Below are 19776 nucleotides of genomic sequence, written 5' to 3' on the forward strand. Positions count from 1 at the left end.
GAAAAAATACACATTATTGTCATTAGTCTTCAAAAAAAGTCAACTGAATAAAAAAGCTGTAATAAGAATTCAGTAGATACAAGCAATTCCATTTTAAGGTGTTCTTATATTTTAATATAACTATTAATAATTTAATTCAATTATTTAATTATAAAAAGATTACTGTTATTAATATAGTACGTATGTGTAAAAAAAGACAAAGTGTTAACCATTCTTGCTTTATTCTTGTATTAATAGACATGTTTTGGCATGTTTATTCATGTAAAAATAGATGTTAACTATGTTAACCAGGATGGCATTAAGTACAGGATCTATTTTTATTTTCTTTTTAAAAACTTGTGCAGCTTTTGAGGAGGTATGCTTTGAAGGGTTTGTGCAGAATAGTGTTTATTGATTTGTATACAGATTCAATATGCAGGTTTAGAGGTGAACATGTTTTGCAGAGTGTTATTCAGAAAGGATTCAGAAGATTTGACTTGTATTGTCATTTTCTGCAGTGGTGATTTTGATATATTAAAATAATTATTAAGCGAGCACACATAGTGCCATGGCAGGATCATGAGATTTAGTGATCAACATAAGTGTTCACAACTCAGATGCACATTATAAAAGAAACAATAAACCAGTGAATGTATCAAACGGTTTCAAAGTCTCGGTTTATTTATGAACTAATAATACTGTTACCTGAGAGAATAAGTAACATCCTTCTTCTCAACAAATGTGGCTCAAGTTTAGACAGATTTGATACGTTAAGCGCTGAAGCCGCTAGTTACAGAAATTCTTTATTTGCTATAAAAAGTGTTCAAGAACATACTTTTAAGCAGTTAATACCTGAATATTTTCAGATGCTTAGAGTTGATGATATCAGGGATTTCTGGAAGGTGAAAAAAAAAAAGACAACTTCTAACCAAATACAGCATGATGTTGCCTAAGGGTAACAAACAAATTTTTTCCTTTACAAGAACATCATGCAAACAGAATGGAATTAAAGGGTTAATAATGAAGAATGACTTTAATTAAACCAATACAAATCTTTGCATGGCTTGAGAAGGATGCACATTCTTGCTATAATGTACTCACCTTGGAAAACAATAATTAGCTATATATGTGTAGCTACATGTACATGCAGGAAACATTTTACAAAAGCATTCTCAGCACTGCTCATATAAACTTTTAAATGTAAGGAAGCAAAAAAAGATAAAGGAAACCTATAGAAAAAGTTCATGCGAACACTGGAAACATACCAATGCCATTGCCTTCATACTGAGCTCTTTCTCTCTGTCAAACCGGTGAAAGTACCTGAGAAAGAGGACATGGACCAAAATCCCGGTTTTATTCTTATTCTTCTCAATTTACAGCATTTTCAACTAAATCGAGAACTTTACAAGTCAAAAAAACATTTGTTTAGGATGGTCATACCTCTTGGTTATAGTACAAGCATCTTGTTTGGTGTAATCTTGACAAACTATATATCATTGGAAAGCCTAAACACTGTAGTTTTGAAATTTGGTGACTTATTTTTGAAATATTTTACAGAGCAACTGTAATTTATTAATATGCAAGAAGACTACTCATCAGAGTCAGAGAGTGTGTTCTGACCTTTACTTTGAAATAGTGATGCATAGATGAAATCATGACAAATCAGTAAAAATCTTTTTCATGGAGAGTCTTCAAAAGATAAAATCCATTGTATTTCTTGAGAACAAAATATCTAAAAGTGTTTTAAATATATAGAAAAAAACAGTAGAATATCCTTTTTTGATGCATTTTGAACTATAACACAAGTCCAGGGTTCTCGTAGCATTTCTTTTATACATTTTTTTGAAGTTGAATTGAAATCAAATACTGCCATACCGACCCTTAATACTTCTGATTGTGATGTCCACTTCATAAATATTGAGAAAAGTATGTAAAAACATGTTTCAGGTCATTCACATCATTTATGGAAGTGAAGGCGCACTTAAATTGTCACTAATGGGGTTTGATGGTCATCTAGTGGAAAAGCTTGGTACTACGCCCAAACAAAATCTCACTTGAAAGCTAATTATTTTGAGATATCAACATCAAATTAGGAACATAACTTGTTCAGAACTGTAGTTTTGATTTCTAGCAGTTTTAAAGTAAAAATATAAATGTTTAAATTGTTATATTTTATATTTTCATAAACTTAAACTTCCATAACTTTTTTTTGTTATATAATCTTTACAACTTTTTCACTTCTACAATAATCTGCCAAAAGCGTCTGCTTCAAAAAGAGACCAATCTTAAGTCTGTGGACTAAAGCATTCAAAATTGAAAACAGTTTAAGTTGGAAATTTTATTTTTTATGTCTATGCTCAAAAAGTGTAACCGACAATTAACAGGTTAAGTTAGATGGGGTATAACACACTAATTTATTTTGTCAAACCTGTCAAAAAAAAAGAAAAAAAAAAAAAAAAAAAAGAAAAGAAAAGAAAAGAAAAAAAAAAGCTTTCAGATTCCTTGCTTATGCAAAGATAAATAAAAAATAAACTACTCACCAATCAAATTTAGACGCCTTTTCACCCTTTAACCTAGAAGTGATTTGAAGACATATTCCTTTTACAGGCATAAAAGCATAAAAAGTAAAATTTTAGTGAATAAATGTAAAAGTGTTGTTTGATGACAGCGCTTTTCTGCTGAATGGGTGAACAGTTTTCTCCACCTGTCCCTTCACTGTCGCTGCCTTCGGCTGAAGAGAGAACACTAGCTATTAAACACGCCATTTAAAGTCTTTTTAAATTAATTAAAGTTTCCAAACATAAACTTACCATATTTGTTGATATAAGTGAAAGTCTGTCTTTCACACACGTGACGTACGGGGGGCAGATTTGAGGCACGGACCGCTTGAAGCGGTTCGACGGTATTTTTGTTCCGTGTATTATTGACATTAGTCATACATTCCGGTGGAATATCGTGTCATATATAAATATTCTTTATTCACATGATGACATGATCAGACAATAATTTATTTTGTAATGTATTTCTTACAAACGTGTAAAATGACTTCATGACAATGGAGTAAAAAAAAAATCAATCTTACTTTTGATATAAACGACTATTCAATATTTTTTTAAACTGCATGCTGTGCATTAAATATAATTCAATATGCCTGTTGTCAAATAAAATAATTTAGCCTTTAATTAGGTTTTTTTTTTTTTTCGTTTTTCACCCTTTCTCTCAATTTTTTATTTTTTTATTTTATTTTTTGGAATTTCTCTTTTTATTTTAATTTCATATTTTTTCATTAATGTATTTTCTAGTTTCTAGGGTTATAATCCTTTTTTTTTTTTAAAGAGAGAGGCAGAGAAAGAGATAAAAGTAACAATATGCATTGAATTGAACGAAAATGTCATATATTTAAACCATATCATCTACTGATATCATACATTAATTTAAACCGATTGATTTAATTTTAAATGGAAAAACAAGAACAAATAGAACTAATCAAAATGTTAATTTTTTATAATTTTCCAACTGTATGGTTGTTTTTATACAGTCTCCACCCCCTAGAAGTGGATGCAACCACGCCCCCTGAATCTTGTGTTGTGCAGGGAGGAGCTATGACCAATGTGTGCAAATGACCAAAAAGAAGGAAGGGGAACCCTGTTGTTGTTTGGCACGTCCTGCACGTGCCGCCTGTGAGTCCGTGTGTCCTCAGCAGAGAGCGCCCGCGGGTCACTGACAGTCAGCTGGTGCAAACGTCACATGACTCCAGCATGGATCTCCACCAGAGACTTGAACGGACGCTCGCCCTGATGGGGAAACGAGAATCCCGGAGTGTGTGTTTGTGATAAGCGGAGCGCGAGCATGCCTACGCTGCTGCAGAAGCTCCTCGGCAAGAGAGCCGTCGGTAACGACAGCCCCCGGGACATCTGTACGGCGGCGGACCAGTGGTAAGACCGCGAGCACGCGCACACACTACACCTATGGATATACAGTCACGCGCTCTTCACACCTGCACGCGCCAGTCTGTGAATCTAAATAAGCGCGTTCCAGCCTGTGCGCTCTATAAGACACTCGCTTTTATATTCTCCGCGGCAGACAGCTGTTTTTTAATCTGCAAGAAACACTAGGTGATGCAAATACGTGTGAGTTTATGATCACCACTTTATTGTGTGATCGCTTGCAGGCCATAGAGTCACTTGGTCTGTGTGTGGAGCTCTGTGGTTAGCTGAGCATCAGTCCATGCGTTGTGTAACTCTTTCAAGTGCATTTATGCTTGCACAATACTTGCAAGTTGTGACAGCTTTTTACGTTGAGGGTACAACAATTCTGGATGTATGGCTTCTGCTGTGTTTCCTTCTTGTCAGAGTGGGTGGAGAAGAGCTTTCTGGGACAGTCACGTAGAAAGCATACAGATAAATCTAATCTTATATTTCTTTGTGTTTGCTCTCAACTGAAATTAGAAGAAACAAACATCTATATCCAAAAGCCATAGATATATAATTTAGGACAAAAATGTGTTTAAGTGTCAATTAATCAAATATAATACAAATGCAAATATATCATTTATTTGAACAAATGCGGTATAAACTGCAAAATTGTGAAATATTATTACAATTTGAAATACATGTTTTTATGTTAATATATCATAAAATGTAATTTATTCCTGTTATGCAAAGCTGATTTTTCAGCATCATTACACCAGTCTTCAGTGTTCCATGAATAGTTGTATGTTGCTTTTTTTTTTACACCTGTGATACTTTTTAATATTCTTTGATGAATAAAAAGTAAAAAAAAAAAGAACAGCATTTACTTAAAATCTTTTGTAACATTATACAATACCGTTCAAATGTTTGGAATCAGTAAATGTTTTTTGTTGAAAGAAATTAATACTTTAATTCAGCAAGGATGTGTAAAATTGATTAAAAGTGACAGCACAGACTTATATTGTTACAAAAGGTTTCTATTTTGAATAAATGCTGTTCTTTTTAACTTTTTATTAATCAAAGAAAACTGAAAAAAGTATCACAGGTTCTAAAAAAAAAAATTAAGCAGCAAAAACTGTTTGATAAATCAGCATATTAGAATGATTTCTGGAATATCATGTGACACTGAAGACTAAAGTAATGATGCTAAAAATACAACTTTGATCACTGCAATAAATTATATTTTAAAGTAGCTATATTAAAAATAAAACACTGTTATTTTAAATTGTAATAATATTTCACAATATTACCTTTTTTTCTGTATTTTTAAACAAATAAATGCAGCCTAGATGAGCAAAAGTTTACAGTTTTAAGGATCTGGAAGTTCTGGATCACAACCCCGAAATCTTCTAAACAAATTAGTTCCTCTTCAAGTTTTTAAGTGTGACAGGAATATGCTTGCTTAATGCTTGCATGTGAATGAAAAACCTATTGCTGTTAGTTAAGCTATGTCCTTACTCTAAACTACAATTACAAATCTTTGTTTAATAACTCGTATTACTCTTTCTGATTTTATACATTGGCTAACCTACGTTTTTAAGCAGAAATAAAACATATTGGACACTTTCCAGAAACATGGTCACATGACGATTCAGCAGTTTCCAAGAAGGAAGTGACTCTGCTTACCCACTGAATACACATAAAAAAATTGATCTCAGTCTTGATTTGGAGTCACTGTTCAAAACTGATCTATTTGCAGAACTGATTTAGGTCAGAATCACTGGATTTATTAAAATATGGGCTTTGAATGGTCACTTTTACATAATAAATACTTTTACTGAAGAGAAAATATCTTTTGTAAAATGTGAACTCTCTGAGAAAGATGTTCTTAAAATATAGATTTTTAAAAAAGTTTTTACATTAGAAATATAATTGTTGTTCGTGTGATATTCATGTTTACTAAATTAATTATAATAAGTGTGTGTGGAAAAATACAAAACATTTTTTATTTACTTTATGATGTGCTGGTTATGTTAGTTTGGACTTATGCTGACTCCTAGTCCATATTATTGTAGTATTATTTATATACTATTATAGTATTTATAATATTTTAATTATATTTTTTGTTTTTATTTTTAATTTTAATTGTTAATTTAAGGTTTTAGTAATTTCGTTGTGCCTTTGACGTTTTTATCAGTTGTTTTTGTATTCTGTTCAGCTTATTAATTTTTAGTACTTCAACTTATTTCACTTAGTTGCAAAGGCAATATTTCATCAATATTTTTAAACTAATCATTTAGTTTTTTTAATTGCATTGATAACAACAGTGTCGTGCCATGTTATTTTGAACTTATACTAGCAACTAGAATTTATTTATATACCGTTATATATTACATACATACATACATTATTCATTTTTTATTTAGATTACATTTTTACATTTTCAGTTTTCATTTTAGTTTTTCATTTAAGTATAATAATTTTAATTTGCTTTGGAGATTTCTATTTAATTTGAATAGTTTAAATGTAATTTTTATTTCAGTTTTAGAACTTAAAAGTATTTATTTCTGTTAGTTGCCAGGCAAACAAACACACACACACTTTCAGCTCTATTTTAATTACCGAAAACATTATCTCAACAGTTATATAAACAATTCAACAGTGCACTTAGTGGTTTTGATACAGTAAAGTGCAAAAGTTTTTAATGCCAATGTAGAAATCTAAAGTCCGTCAGTTTATTCTGTAAGTAAAAGTATCTCAGAAACCTTTTATTATTAGACAAAGCCAGTAGACTTTAGATGGTCACATGATCTCAAAATGTCTGCCCCCATGAGGAGACCCGCTCTTTGTGAGATGAATCCGCTTTTAACAGGCTACTGATATGATCTCAAAAGTAATATTTCTATTTTGAGAGAAAATTAACATGGACCTTCACTTTTTGAAAATGTTCACTCTGTCTTTGTGTAGGGGTGAAGCATATGACTTTCTGAATATTTGTTGCAACATGCATGGCCAGTGTTAGCAAAGAGTACGCTAGTTTTAGTTTGTTTGCTGAGGTATGCAACTTTGGCCAGTGAGAGTGTCCTATGACTGTGTTTGGATCACATGCTTTGTGAGAGGGTGTGTGTGACAGTCATGTGACGTTTGAGCTGTATTCAATTAGTCATCAGACAGATACGTGTAGAAACCCTTCAGTCTCGGAACACATGCTTCCCAAAAAAACCTCCCCATCATTCTATTTTGTCTTTGATTTCATGAATGTCATCTGATTTGGAGAACATACTTCTAGACAAAGTAAGAACCCATTGTAGCATGCATACACACACTCTCTGTAGTGTACTGAGTGGAATACCTGTGAAGATGAAGATTAAGAGTCGCAAGAAAAGCACTGCAAGGAGGTTGTTCATTCCAGAGGACGCTCCATGGAACAGGTACACTGTGTGTGTGTGTGCGCGCGCTTTTTGAGCCACTATACAAATATGGTAACCTTTTTGTTTGCTTATGAGAGGAATCTGTGCTAAAGAGTGTTTTTGCGTGTGCGTGTGCATGTGTATAGTAATACAATAATAGTTCTTGAAGAGTTGTTCAAACACAGTCGAATGTGTAACACAGACTCTGAGACTTCTTCAACTTCTGTGCTAAAAATTAATAAAGAAACAAGAAAATATCAAATATGTACTAAAATATGCAGCCTTGACCATCCTCAGCCACTAATATTCAAGAGTCGCTTATGATTTTGCGTTGCTTCTGCCTAAATCATAATAATCAGCATTAGAGCAGTGTTTATATTCATCATTGAATTTCGAAATAATCTATTCTTGCAATATCTATATTCAAAAATCTTATTTAAAACATTGATTTCATAATTAAAATTAAAATATAAATAATTTCAATAGAAAACAAAACATTAATTTCATAAACCTCTTTTTGAGGTTTATTTCTGCATCTTCGTATTTATTATTTTGAATTTGTGAATGAAAGTTGTCAGATTTCACTCAGCTCATCTGAGATAGTTTCAGCTGTCAATCAATGTGTGTCTGTGTGAACCACAGTGGTCATGTGACACAGCTGTTGATGTTCATGTGACCTGAAGTATGAGGAAAATCCCCAAAAGGCTAATTCATTCTTTGCTTTTTAAAACTGAATCACATAGTTGTTAGTCAGGTGTGTTTTAGTAACAGTTAGTTAGGTGTGTCTAGAGGTGTGTATGTACAGATTTGGCTACACTTATGAGGAACAAATGTTTGAAAATGTCCTCACAAATATAATGGAAAGGGGTTTGGTTTAGGATATGATGTTATTTTAGTGTAAAAATCACTGTGTTTATGAGTTCTTACTAATATAACTTCTAGTCTCTGTTTGTGTTTGTGTTAATGTGTAGTGGCAGTACCATCCCAAGCAAGTGTTTTTCTCTCTCTCTTTCCCTCCATCCATCTGTCTCTCTCTTATATACTGGCACACACACACTCACGCACGCAAAGTCTCAGTAAGAGAGGATAAAGAGAGCCTGTGCCCTCTGTGTGTGTGAAGGATAAAGGGAGCCTGTGCATAGCAATGTATTGTCCAGCAGCTGGGTTAGAAAAGACTGAGCAACATGTAGTCTAACACACACTCACACTAACACTTAGCAGTCCATATACAAAGTCCGTACACTCGACGCAAACAGACACACAGTGATTGCAAACTCACACATGAACACTGATAAAACAAACACACTGCATCATCTACACAGTCAGAGAGAAGGAGTGCTGCCGACACCGCGTGTGTGTGTGTGTGTGTGTGAGGTTTTGTGTGACTTGTGCACTCAGAGCTCAGACAAGCAGTGATGGAGACTGTGTGCCTGTGTTTTCCGTCGTTAGACTTTGGTGATCTTCTGATGTTTAATAGAAGAAACATGCAACTGTGTGAATGGTCCACTTTTCGTGCCTTTAGCTGCTCTCTTGTGGATGTTATTTATACCTATTCTGGATGTATATGTTGTGCTCGGAGGCTGAAAATCAATGTCTGATCACTTTATCATACACCAGGATGGAAAGCAGGTAGGGGGTGTGTGTTTGTGTGAAGAAAATGTGTTTTTGCTTTTTACGTAGGGTGCAATTAAATATTGAAAGTTCTTGCAGTTTTATGGGTTTGATGAAAGCTGTCATTATTTACTCGCTCTCATGTAATTCCAGATTTTTTTTCCCAGTGGAACACAAAAAAGATATTTTGAAGATTGTTCATGCTTCTCTTTGACATGCAGTGTCAGTGATTGATGAACAGGGAGTGACAAGCTCAGAAATATAAACATATAGCACTATAAATATAGTCCAAACGAGTCACAGTTTAAAGGTTTGGTGTAAGTAAGATTTAATAATACTTTATTTTTCAGCTAGGATGCATTCAGTTGATCAAAATTGTCGCTAAAGACTTTTACACAAAATTAATATTTTTTACAAAACTTCTATTGATCACTGAATCCAGAAAAAAATCTATCACAGTTTCCACAAAAATATTAAACGACAACATTAATAATAAGAATAATTGTTTATTAAGCAGCAAATCAGCATATTAGACTGATTTCTGAAGTAAAGATGCTGGAAATTAAGATTTGTGTCATTTTACAATATTAACAATAGTTACCTGTTTACAATATTAAAGTAGTAAACAGTTATTTTTAAATATAATAATATTCCACAATATGAGTGTTTTAACATTTTTAATCAAGGGACTCAAACATCAAAAAAATTCTAACTTAATCAATAACTGTATTTCACTGAAGATTTGCAGAATGAGGATAAATAAAGGGTGAATTTCCAGTATTTTGCTTATTTTAATTGTTGATAAATCAAAAGCTAGTCATATTGGAAGGGTCAGAAACCTATTTTTGGCTCAAATGTTTTTGTTTTTGTGATGTACAACAGATGTCATAGAGGAAGTATTTATTATTGATCACCGTGACCTGTGTTTCTCTCTCTTTTAGTTGGGCATCTGCTGAGTTTGACCTAGCTCAGATCAGGTTGATAGTGTATCAAGACTGTGAGAGAAGAGGGCGCCAGGTTCTCTTTGACTCCAAAGCAATACACAAACTGGACACATCCGAGCCGGTAAGTTGCTAATGTGGTCTGTGTGTCTGAGGGGGTCTGAGAGCACCGTTTTGGGAGGAGTCACATGCTCTGTAATCCAGCTTCCTTGGATCTCATGACAGGTGTGACTGCTCAGCTAACTGGGTCAAAGCATTTAACACTCACTCACGAGAGTGTGTGTGTGTGGGTGTGTGTGTGTAGGTTGCATCTTGATATTACGGTTTAATAAAGGATATCCAGTTTTAGTATGATTTAGAAATGTTTTTATTATACGCTTTTCCTGTTAGGGATGTTTTTGGATGTTTAGATTGTCATGTCTTGGGAAATCAGACTTTTTCTGGAAGGTGGAAGACACATGCAAAAAAAATAAAAATACACAGAAGAGCTTACCATAAGAATAAAATGTGGGAAACCTTGAAACCTTTTGAAGGATCCCATCATTAGGAAAGTTCAGCTGGTCAGGTTCGCATTTCACACGCAAAGGAAACCGATCAAAAAACAAGTCAAGTTATGACTTTCTGCCACAAAGGAAAAACCCTAGACCTCAGGGAATAATTAAAAAAATGGCCTGTTTAGTTTATTTATGGTAAAAGTGTTTTCTCATGTAAACTGAATTTTCTTGACAATATGCATACTGTATTTTCACTGTTGCTTGAACATAGACTTAAATCAAAGCAGTATTTTTTTGAATGTCCACCCATCTACACTCATCCATCTAGACCGTTGTTATTGGATGTCTCTGGCTCTCTCTGAACAGAGTGTGATTTATTGTCAGTAAGTTGTCACATGATTGGTCTGTTTATTCAGCTCTTCGGCTTTTGTCACAGAGAGAGAGAGAGAGAGAGAGACAGAATTAACAGTGTGTGTGTGTGTACGTGTGTGTATTGCTATTGAATTGTGTCTTTTGTGGTCAAATATTGCTCTTCTTGCAAACACTTCCATACCACTGCTCATGTTTGTGTTCACGATATTTGCTCATTTAAACAGGGTTTTGACCTGCAGGTTAGAAAAAGATAACTTATATCATGCATAGCGTTAGCATTTTCAACTTGTGTGCACAAAGATACAGCAAAAAAATACAAATGCTCTGCAGTTCAAAGGTTTGGGGTTGGTAATATTTTTGTAAATGTTTTTAAAAGAAGTTGCATTCATTTGATCAAAAATTAAGGAAAACTGAAGTAGCTATTTGAAGTGTCACATGATCCTTCAGAAATCATTTTAATATTCTGATTTGCTGCTCATAAATATTTCCTATTATTGTGAACGTAGAAAACAGCTGTGCTGCTTAATATTTTTGTCGAAACAATGATACCTTTTACATGATTCTTTGAACAGAAAGAACATTTATTTGATCTATATTATTTATTTGAACTTGAGATTTTTATAACAACGAAAGCATCTTTTCTGCCACTTTTTATTTTTAATGAAATCTTGCTGAATTAATACATCCTTAATTCCTTATTCAGTGAGAAATTAATTCAGTAAGTATTAATTTCAAGCATGCATACATTAATCCTTAATATGGATCAATAGTCCACGTTTTTGTTGCAAACATCTATTTGATTCTACATCAGCCTGTAAGAATCCAATTGTGACCGTTTCTTCTATCTTACAGACTGCTGATGAAACCAAAACCCCCCCGAACCGGAGTGGTGCTTACCATATCGGCAGACAAGCAGGCGAGAAAGACAAGCCTCCTTCATATCAGGTGTGTGTTTTAGCCAGTGTCACAGAACTTTATCAGTCAAAAAGTGCAGAAACGCTTTCATAAACTCTAATAACAAAATTCCAACATACCCTGTGTAAGTGTGGCTTCTTAGAGCACTTTTATACCACATTTGACACATTTGTGTGTTTAGTATACCAGACCAGCTCCAGATGTGACCATGCTCGGAGAAATGATGTTTGGCTCAGTTTCCATGAGTTATAAGGGTTCAACGCTTAAAATTCACCACATCCGGTGAGTATTTTGGTGTAAACTTAATATATGTTGTAGGAGGTCGAGACCTTCAAAGTGTGTATGTAATAATACTGTGTAACTGTGTGTGTGAAAGGTCTCCACCGCAGCTGATGGTCAGTAAGGTTTTTTCCACCCGGTCTGGAAGCAGCACTTCTGAAAGTACAAATCCGTACGTCTCTCGTTTCCTCTCATCTGCAATCTACTGCTACATGAGTCTACTCTCAGTCTGAGTCTGAGTATCACTCATTGTCTACTTTTTTTTTTCTTTAAGGCTACAAGACAGTTTTGAGTCGATGAGCCAAACGTTTCCTAGTCACACCAGCAGCATAGGTAAGATTAGTGCAAACACTTCTTTCCTTCTCATTTTTGCACACCAGACACATAGTGAGCTACTGAGTGCCTACTGTACATAGACAGCTTTTTTAAGTCCTCATAAATGTACTCTTTTCACTAAAGCTTTTTTTAAATTATGCTGTTTTCTATGTGTTGGCCTACAAAAATATGTCATGTGTGAGCATGCACTATTCCATATTGCTCACTAATGAGGTTGCATTTTAGTGGGTGATGCTGCCTTTAAAGCAACCTTTCTCTGATTTTCCCCCAAACATACTGTTTCAACATGGCCATATATCACTCCTCTTTTCAGGAGTTTGCCGCGTGCCTAGCGCTCCTGTGCCCTGCCTGGCTCGGAGCGCGTCTTTCTTTGCAGGTTTGTGAGGAATGCTGAAGCAGCGTGAGCGTGTGTTGATCTCACATGCACATACCCTTTCGCTATGTTTTATTTTCTGCTGTATGCTCTGTCTGACTATTTAGCCCTTGACTGATCTTGGGCAACTCACTTAATGCACTTCCTTCTGCCTTGATTTAACACACACTGGTGATGCAATGGTGATGCAATCACAACAGCTAAGACAATGTTATTTACACTGGATACTGATGAGCATCTCCTGTGATTTGGTTTGCAAAAAGTATTTTGCATCTGTTTACAATAATACTTAGCGTTGTACACTCGGATCAGTGAAACTGATGTTAATACCAAGTGTGAACAGTCATTGTGGGATAGCAGCATTGTTAAGGATGCGACTGCCAGGTTTCTAGGTTACAGGGTTTAACTAGTGCTTTCAGATGGGACCACGCTTTTGCAGGTGCTTGGTGTGTGGGTGTGTATGTCTGTGTGGGATACTAACCTGCATGCTTTTTTGAAACGGGCTTGGGAACCCAGCACCTCCATCAAATCACCAACTACGTGAAGAAATGCGGACAAACTTCTTTACGTTCTTCAGAACGCAGCTCAATGTGAGAGTTTAATGACTCTGTTTCTCCAGCCCATAGTAATCCAGTGGACATGCCAAGCAGAGGACACAGTGAGGACGGGGACAGTGGCATTGCTCGCTCAGGTATGCACACAAAAGTACAAAGTCAGAATATATTTCGTTCAAATTGGTTACATTTAACGTGCATTACTTTTTAAAAGTTTGTGGTCAGCAAGATATTTTTTGTCAAGGAAGTTAATACTTTTATGTAGCAAGGGTGCATTAAATTGATCAAAATTGACTCATGCATGTTGTCTGTGAACTCCCACTTTTCACTTCTGCAGCATCTCTGAGCAGTTTGTTGGCCACTCCCCTACCGTCACCTGGCTCCTCCTTCAGTAGTGGTTTGTCCAGCAGTTACCAACGCCGATGGCTCCGTAGCCAGGCCACCAGTCTTCAGCATGGCCCCGTGCCTCGCTGGTAAGCCTGAATACTTAAACGAGTAAGTAAGAGATGCGAATACACAGAGGGCAGATATGAAAGATGTGGTCACTTGTGTTTCAGGAACACTGAAGAAATGTTCAGCTTGTCTGACGAGAGCTGCACCTCCAACCCTACGATGATCCGGAGGAAGAAGATTGCCATCAGCATCATCATCAGCCTGCCGGAAAGAGAAGAGGAAAACCACAATTTCCAGGAGTTTTTCTTCTCACACTTTCCTCTGTTTGAGTCTCACATGAACCGACTCAAGGCCGCCATCGAGAGGGTAAGTGTGAAAGTGCAGGAGACTGATTTATCCTATTATTCTAGTAGGGAGGAGGTTAGCAAACTCATTGGAATTTATCATTCATTTTTTATTTATATATTCATTTTTTCAAGAAAAGCATGGTGTAGAAAATAGGCTGAACTATCATTATTTTATAGACCAAAGAAAATTACCAACTAGACTGATAATGGGTAATTATGCCCACTTATTCTGATTATATGGGTGGGTCAGACATATTTTAATACAACTTTTATGCAGAATCTAGAGCAACCATACATGCACTTATTTTAATATTTTTTTGCTATTGACATGCTCCCTATAGTCCTCATATATTTATATGAAATGCATATTTTGACAGTTTTCTGTAGATTCCATCTATATGCTATAATAATCCTAATGCATGCACACTATTTAGCAATCCACTGTTTAGATCATTGAAATTTTACGCTGAAGAGGAATTTGACTTCCTGAATCAAACTTGTAATGTGCCCTAATTATTTTTATTAAACATGTATACTTTCTCCTTAAGTTCAAACAGTCTGTTTGCTTATTTTTCAGGCTATGATTGTGTGCAGAAGGATAGCAGAGTCCAGTCAGCGAGTGCAGGTCTATCTGTGTCGCGTGATGGAAGCACTGGGAGAATTCAGGTGCTGATTTTATTACACTCTTGATATGTGCATGCATGATCTCTTTAACTGCAGTTTATTATTTTTGTAGCAGTAAAGATCAATTTAAGCCGTCAGCAATGGTATTTGAATTAAACATTTTAAGTAATGCTTTAATGTGCTTCTTGTTCTGCCACTTTAAAACTCTTTTGAATCTTGGTGCGTCCTACAGTATTAAACTTCCTTAATGATTCATGACCAACTTGGTGCAGAAGATGTTGTCACAGAAGCCCTCAAGTTTGAGAGATACAAGTCTTGGGTTTGAGTCTCATCTGGTTCTCTGTTGGATTTAGGATGACGGTGTGGAACCTGTACATGGCTCCCCGCATCAGCGAGCCAGTCTGGCTTTCCATGATATCCCAAAGTACAGAGCGAAGTCTACTGTGTCAGCGCTTCCTGAAGGAGATGAGTTTGCTGATGGAACACGGAGCCAAGAGCCAGTCAGTGATCTTTAACCTCTCGACTAAACATATTACTTCAAATCTTTAACCCTGTTCTTTTACTAGTACTGTGTAATCAAAGGGATAATTGGAAAATCAATTATTTGTTTCCATCACCATCACTGATCCTAAGCGTGTCAGGAAACACAATTGGCCAGGTGTGTCTGTGTGGCAGTCAGCTATCATGAACAACTTCCTCTTGATTGCCTTATCATGTTGAGTTCTGATAGGACACTCGTGAACTATTCCTCTCATTTTTGTCTAGGTTTCTCTCAGCTCTCCTTACTGCTGTTCTCACACATCACTTAGCATGGGTTCCCACAGTGATGCCCAGCAACCTGCCGCCAATCAGATCTGCCTGTCAGAAACCAGCCTCCCAGACGGTGGACCAGTTGGCTAAATCTCACCCGTACAACCCACTGTGGGCTCAGTTATGTAAGAATGAATATAGACTGATAATAATTCATATTAAATGAATCATCAGTGTGGCAGCAGTGCAGAAACAGTTTCATATTATTTAGCACTTAAGTTATGAACAATAAAAAAAAAATATTAAGAAAAACTGATTCATAGAAGCAATTTCGAGTCTAAATAAATTGCAAAACAGTATAAACTATATATATATGTGTTTATGTATATTATATGTGTGTGTGTATATATTGAGCATTGCGTTAGCAGCGCAAAATGTTGTGGGTTCGATTCCCAGGGAACACCCAAACTAAAAAAAACTTAAAAAAAATGTTTAGCATGAATGCACTGTAAGTCGCTTTGGATAAAGCGTCTGCTAAATGCATAAATGTAAATGAAGGTCAAACTGTAATTGCCAGATCCTTTGTTGAAGACCCCTGGTCTACTTGCGGTCTCGTTTTTACAGTGATTTCATTTCCTTAATGACTTAACTTGACTTATTTGAACTTTCACTTTGAAAAAGTTTCAAAAAGAAAGTTTAAATGACTAGTCCTGCATATGTTTTAATTTGCAGTGATTCCCCAGTTTTATGTTGCTTGTTGTGTGTTGTTGTTCAGGTGATCTGTATGGTGCTTTGGGCTCTCCTGAGAGAGTGTGTCGAACAGTGGTTGTGGGACGCAGGAGGGAACTGGTTCAGCGAGTCTTGTATGTTCTGTCCTACTTCATTCGCTGCTCAGACCTGCAGGAACATGTGCAACCACAGATGGACAATCCAGCCAGTCCCTGCACCTCTCAAACCACTGATCCCACCCCTGAAAAACCAGACCCTTTAAAGCCTACTGCTTGTATTATTGGAACGAGTGAAAAATCACTGAACTCAGACTTGGGTAATGCTATTCCAGGCACCTCAGTAGAAAACTTTTGACTGATACTAAATCAACCAGTCCATCCCCCAGCGTGGACTCGACCGCTGTCAGGCCTGAATTTACAGAAATGGCACAGGAATGTTTCGGAGAAGACAGTGACTCTGTTGGGGGCGGATTAGAGCACATTTTGGCCAATCAGAGTCCTCTTTTGCATCGGGTGCAGTTTCACATTGGCAGTCCCAGTGAGATGGCGAATTACGGACAACCCGGGGGTCTGACTGGGGCAGGGTGTGGACGCGGACTGGACAGGAAGTTGCATCAAAGGCTTTTGAGTGACATACAGAGGAACGAGAGCTCAGATAGTGCACTAGGTGACAGTGATGATGAGGAAGCATCGCTGCGAGAACTGTACGTGACTACAGAACAAAACGAGTACGAGTTACCTCTACCAAGGCAAGTGCAAACCAATTTTAACATGGACACTCTACTAATGTAAAGGGGTCATATGATGGGGTATTATATTATATTTGTCCGAAAAGACCTTTTATTGAAACTAAGATGCAAAAACAGCTTCCTTGCAAACCATTGATGTAAGACATTTTAATACATTGGAACATATGATCGTTTATATCTATGTGTCAGTGTTGCATTATATTCAGTGTTACAAAACTTGGCCCACCCAGTTATGATGAGAAAATAAGATTCTATCTGCCCTTTGTAGTGAAAAGAGCCACGAGGACTGCACTAACCTAATGTGTTTGTTTCTGTGTAGTTGTCTGGTAGAGAGTCGAGCCAATGTTAATCATTTTGGGCGTTCATTGCTGGGTGGGTACTGTCCTCAGTACATGCCTGACTTTGCCTTGCATGGCATCAGTTCTGATCTCAGGCTCAAACAGTGCCTCATGGCTGACCTCGAACACACTGTTCTCGTAAGTACAATTACATTTACAGTTAATACAGCAAATAGGAAAGGATTCATGTATGTTGAGTGTCATAAGCATGCTCTTGTTTTTATGTTTTGCATGTGTAATTAAATCTGATTTCTTGTTCAAAGTTTTAATTTTCACACAAAATGTCATATTTTTTAAATAGCCTACTGTAGAGTGAAGTATGCATCTCTTGTGTTTGTGCAGCATCCGGCGCTGGATGAACCAGTGGCCGAGGCTCTGTGTATCGTGGCGGATACAGATCGAATGAGTGTGCAAGTAGTGACGAGTCAAAAGCGTGTGTGTGAGGGCGGGCGGTTGGGCAGGGACGTGATGGTGTCCAACCTCGTACACACGCTCATCACATCAGTTCTGCAGCTTTATGCGCTCAACATCGCCTCCGACTTTGTAAGTATCCTTAACAGACACATACAGGCACACACATGTCAAGTATGGTTATCTACACTAAACGGGGTCTATAAAGAAATTGATACTTTAATTCAGCAAGGGTGTGTTAAATGTATTAAAAATGATGGTAAGGTCTTTAACATTAATGCAAAAAATACTTTCTATTCATCAAAGAATCTTGAAAATAAAATATTACACTTTCCACAAAAATATTAAGCAGCACAAATGTTTTCAACATAAATATAAAAATAGTTTCTAGAGCACCAAATCAGCATAATGTTTTTTATAGGAAAGGATTCTGAAAATCCAGCTTTGCCAACACAAAAAAAGCTTTTTAAAATAGAATAAAAAATTAATACTGTTTTACTGGGTTTTTTTTTTTGTGTGTGTGTGTGTGTGTGTGTATGTGTGTGCAAACATCATCTCAGTGTGTGATGCATCTGGAAGACCGGTTACAGGAGGTGTATTTTAAGAGTCGATCCTTGGCAGAATATCTGAGGGGACAAACCAGGGTCCATGTGAAAGAACTGGGGTTGACACTGGGGTAAGATCACACTACTCACTTACTCTGACTCTGATCCTACACTTTAAGCAACTGTATGTACTTTACTTTTAGCATGAATTATCAAAATCATTCTGATGGTACACTAACTTCTAATAAGGCTTCTGTTTGATCTCACACTAAGTTTGGCAAGCATGTCCTAAATTCAGTGGAAATGCATGTGTAAAACTATGCCCTGTTATTACGACAGTCTGATTGTGCCACGGTATAAAAAGGTAATTCCTGCTAGAATTTTGCATTCTTTTTATCTCATAATTAAAAAAAAAAATGTCTCTGAATTCTGAGTTCTGAGAATAAAGAAATAAAAAAATGTAATCGTGACGTTTATATCACAGTTCTGAGAAAAAAGCCATTATTGCGAAATATAAACTCATCGCAATTACCTTTTATTTATGTTTATTCTGATGTAAACTCGTGGCAGAAACAACCTTCCATAGAATTCCACTCACTGTAGCGTACTCTAATGTACACAAAACGACATACGGTTGCTTTAAGTCATGCATTATGGTAATCATTAATGCATAAAGCATGAGAAGAAATGTGCAAATGTATACATTTATCCATTTCTTTTTCAGGATTGAGTCCAGTGACATTCCATTGGTTGCCGCAGTGGCCAGCACACACTCGCCCTACGTGGCCCAGATCCTTCTTTAAATAGACCATGCAAGATTTATTACACTTTTAGGACCAATCAAAATGTGTTCCTGTTCTGCGTGGACCAGCAAGGATCTGACCACTATCAGATGACCACACCAATCATGATGCACTGTGCTCGACAACCAATCAGAGCCTACACCCAGCCTTAATATGCCAATCAGAATGGATCGTTTGTCCAGCTGACTGTCTTTTCGGTGTATGTAGGTACAAATGTGTATGCTTTAATCTCAGAAAGCTGAGAACGTTTACAGAATGGGGGAAGAGGTAGATTGGAGTGTGATATTAAACTGTTACTGTTCCTCACTGGTCAGTCCACAGATCGTGGATTACAGTATTAATCTGGTGCTACTATTGTGTCCAAGGCTTACTAAAGCACACGCACACTTTTGCGCTCTGTCCTTGTGAATGCTTTGTTTCTTTCAGTGCTGTATTGCACTGACGGACAAGTGTCACAGCAATAGAAGAACCCCAGGTTTGTGACACTAGAAATAAAATACTTTTTTTTTTTATTGTTCCACTTTAAAGACCTAGAGAAAGATGGTTATTTTTGATATTTTCAAAGAATATTCTACCTCCAAGTAAAAGATCTGAAAGTGGCCTGTTGTGAATTTATGGGATTGAATGCTGTGTGCAGGTATTGTCATTGAGTATATACTCAAAAGCTGCATTTCGGATTGAAACAAGCCTGTTTTACATGTCCCTAGTGTATTTCTGTACTAAAAGTAAATGTAAAATTGTCTTGCATTTTTATAATTTTTTTTATCGAGGTTGAACTTTTAACACTAAGGTTTTGCCACTTTCAGTAGTCTCTTGTTTTCCTTTTGGTCTGTTTTGTGCATGGTGTTTACACGTATGGTTGAATGCAGTTGTCTATGACAATAGGAATAAATTAAATAAATTGTCAAGAACT

The 19776-nt window shown here is 36.2% G+C and overlaps 1 protein-coding gene and 1 long non-coding RNA gene across 2 annotated transcripts; one reads left to right on the forward strand and one right to left on the reverse strand.

Moving 5' to 3' along the window:
• Positions 1-636: 636 nt before the first annotated feature.
• Positions 637-2999, reverse strand: LOC113074913 (uncharacterized). Its single transcript, XR_003280898.1, has 4 exons — positions 2790-2999; positions 2520-2710; positions 1245-1299; positions 637-874 (listed from the first exon to the last, which is right to left on the reverse strand). It is a non-coding gene; the product is annotated as an uncharacterized LOC113074913 (long non-coding RNA).
• A 610-nt stretch (positions 3000-3609) lies between these two features.
• On the forward strand, positions 3610-19464 carry LOC113106777 (folliculin-interacting protein 2-like). The gene is made up of 19 exons (XM_026268807.1): positions 3610-3914; positions 9853-9976; positions 11571-11663; positions 11815-11915; positions 12010-12084; positions 12187-12245; positions 12562-12624; positions 13241-13312; positions 13513-13648; positions 13733-13934; positions 14493-14581; positions 14893-15039; positions 15305-15474; positions 16065-16305; positions 16341-16766; positions 17086-17242; positions 17447-17647; positions 18076-18191; positions 18785-19464. The coding sequence occupies exons 1-19, from the start codon at positions 3829-3831 to the stop codon at positions 18861-18863; spliced, it is 2637 nt and encodes an 878-aa protein (XP_026124592.1). The 5' UTR covers positions 3610-3828; the 3' UTR covers positions 18864-19464.
• The last annotated feature ends 312 nt before the right edge of the window (positions 19465-19776 follow it).

Source organism: Carassius auratus, chromosome 1 (genome assembly GCF_003368295.1).
Source record: "Carassius auratus strain Wakin chromosome 1, ASM336829v1, whole genome shotgun sequence".
In the NCBI taxonomy this organism is placed as follows: domain Eukaryota; kingdom Metazoa; phylum Chordata; class Actinopteri; order Cypriniformes; family Cyprinidae; genus Carassius; species Carassius auratus.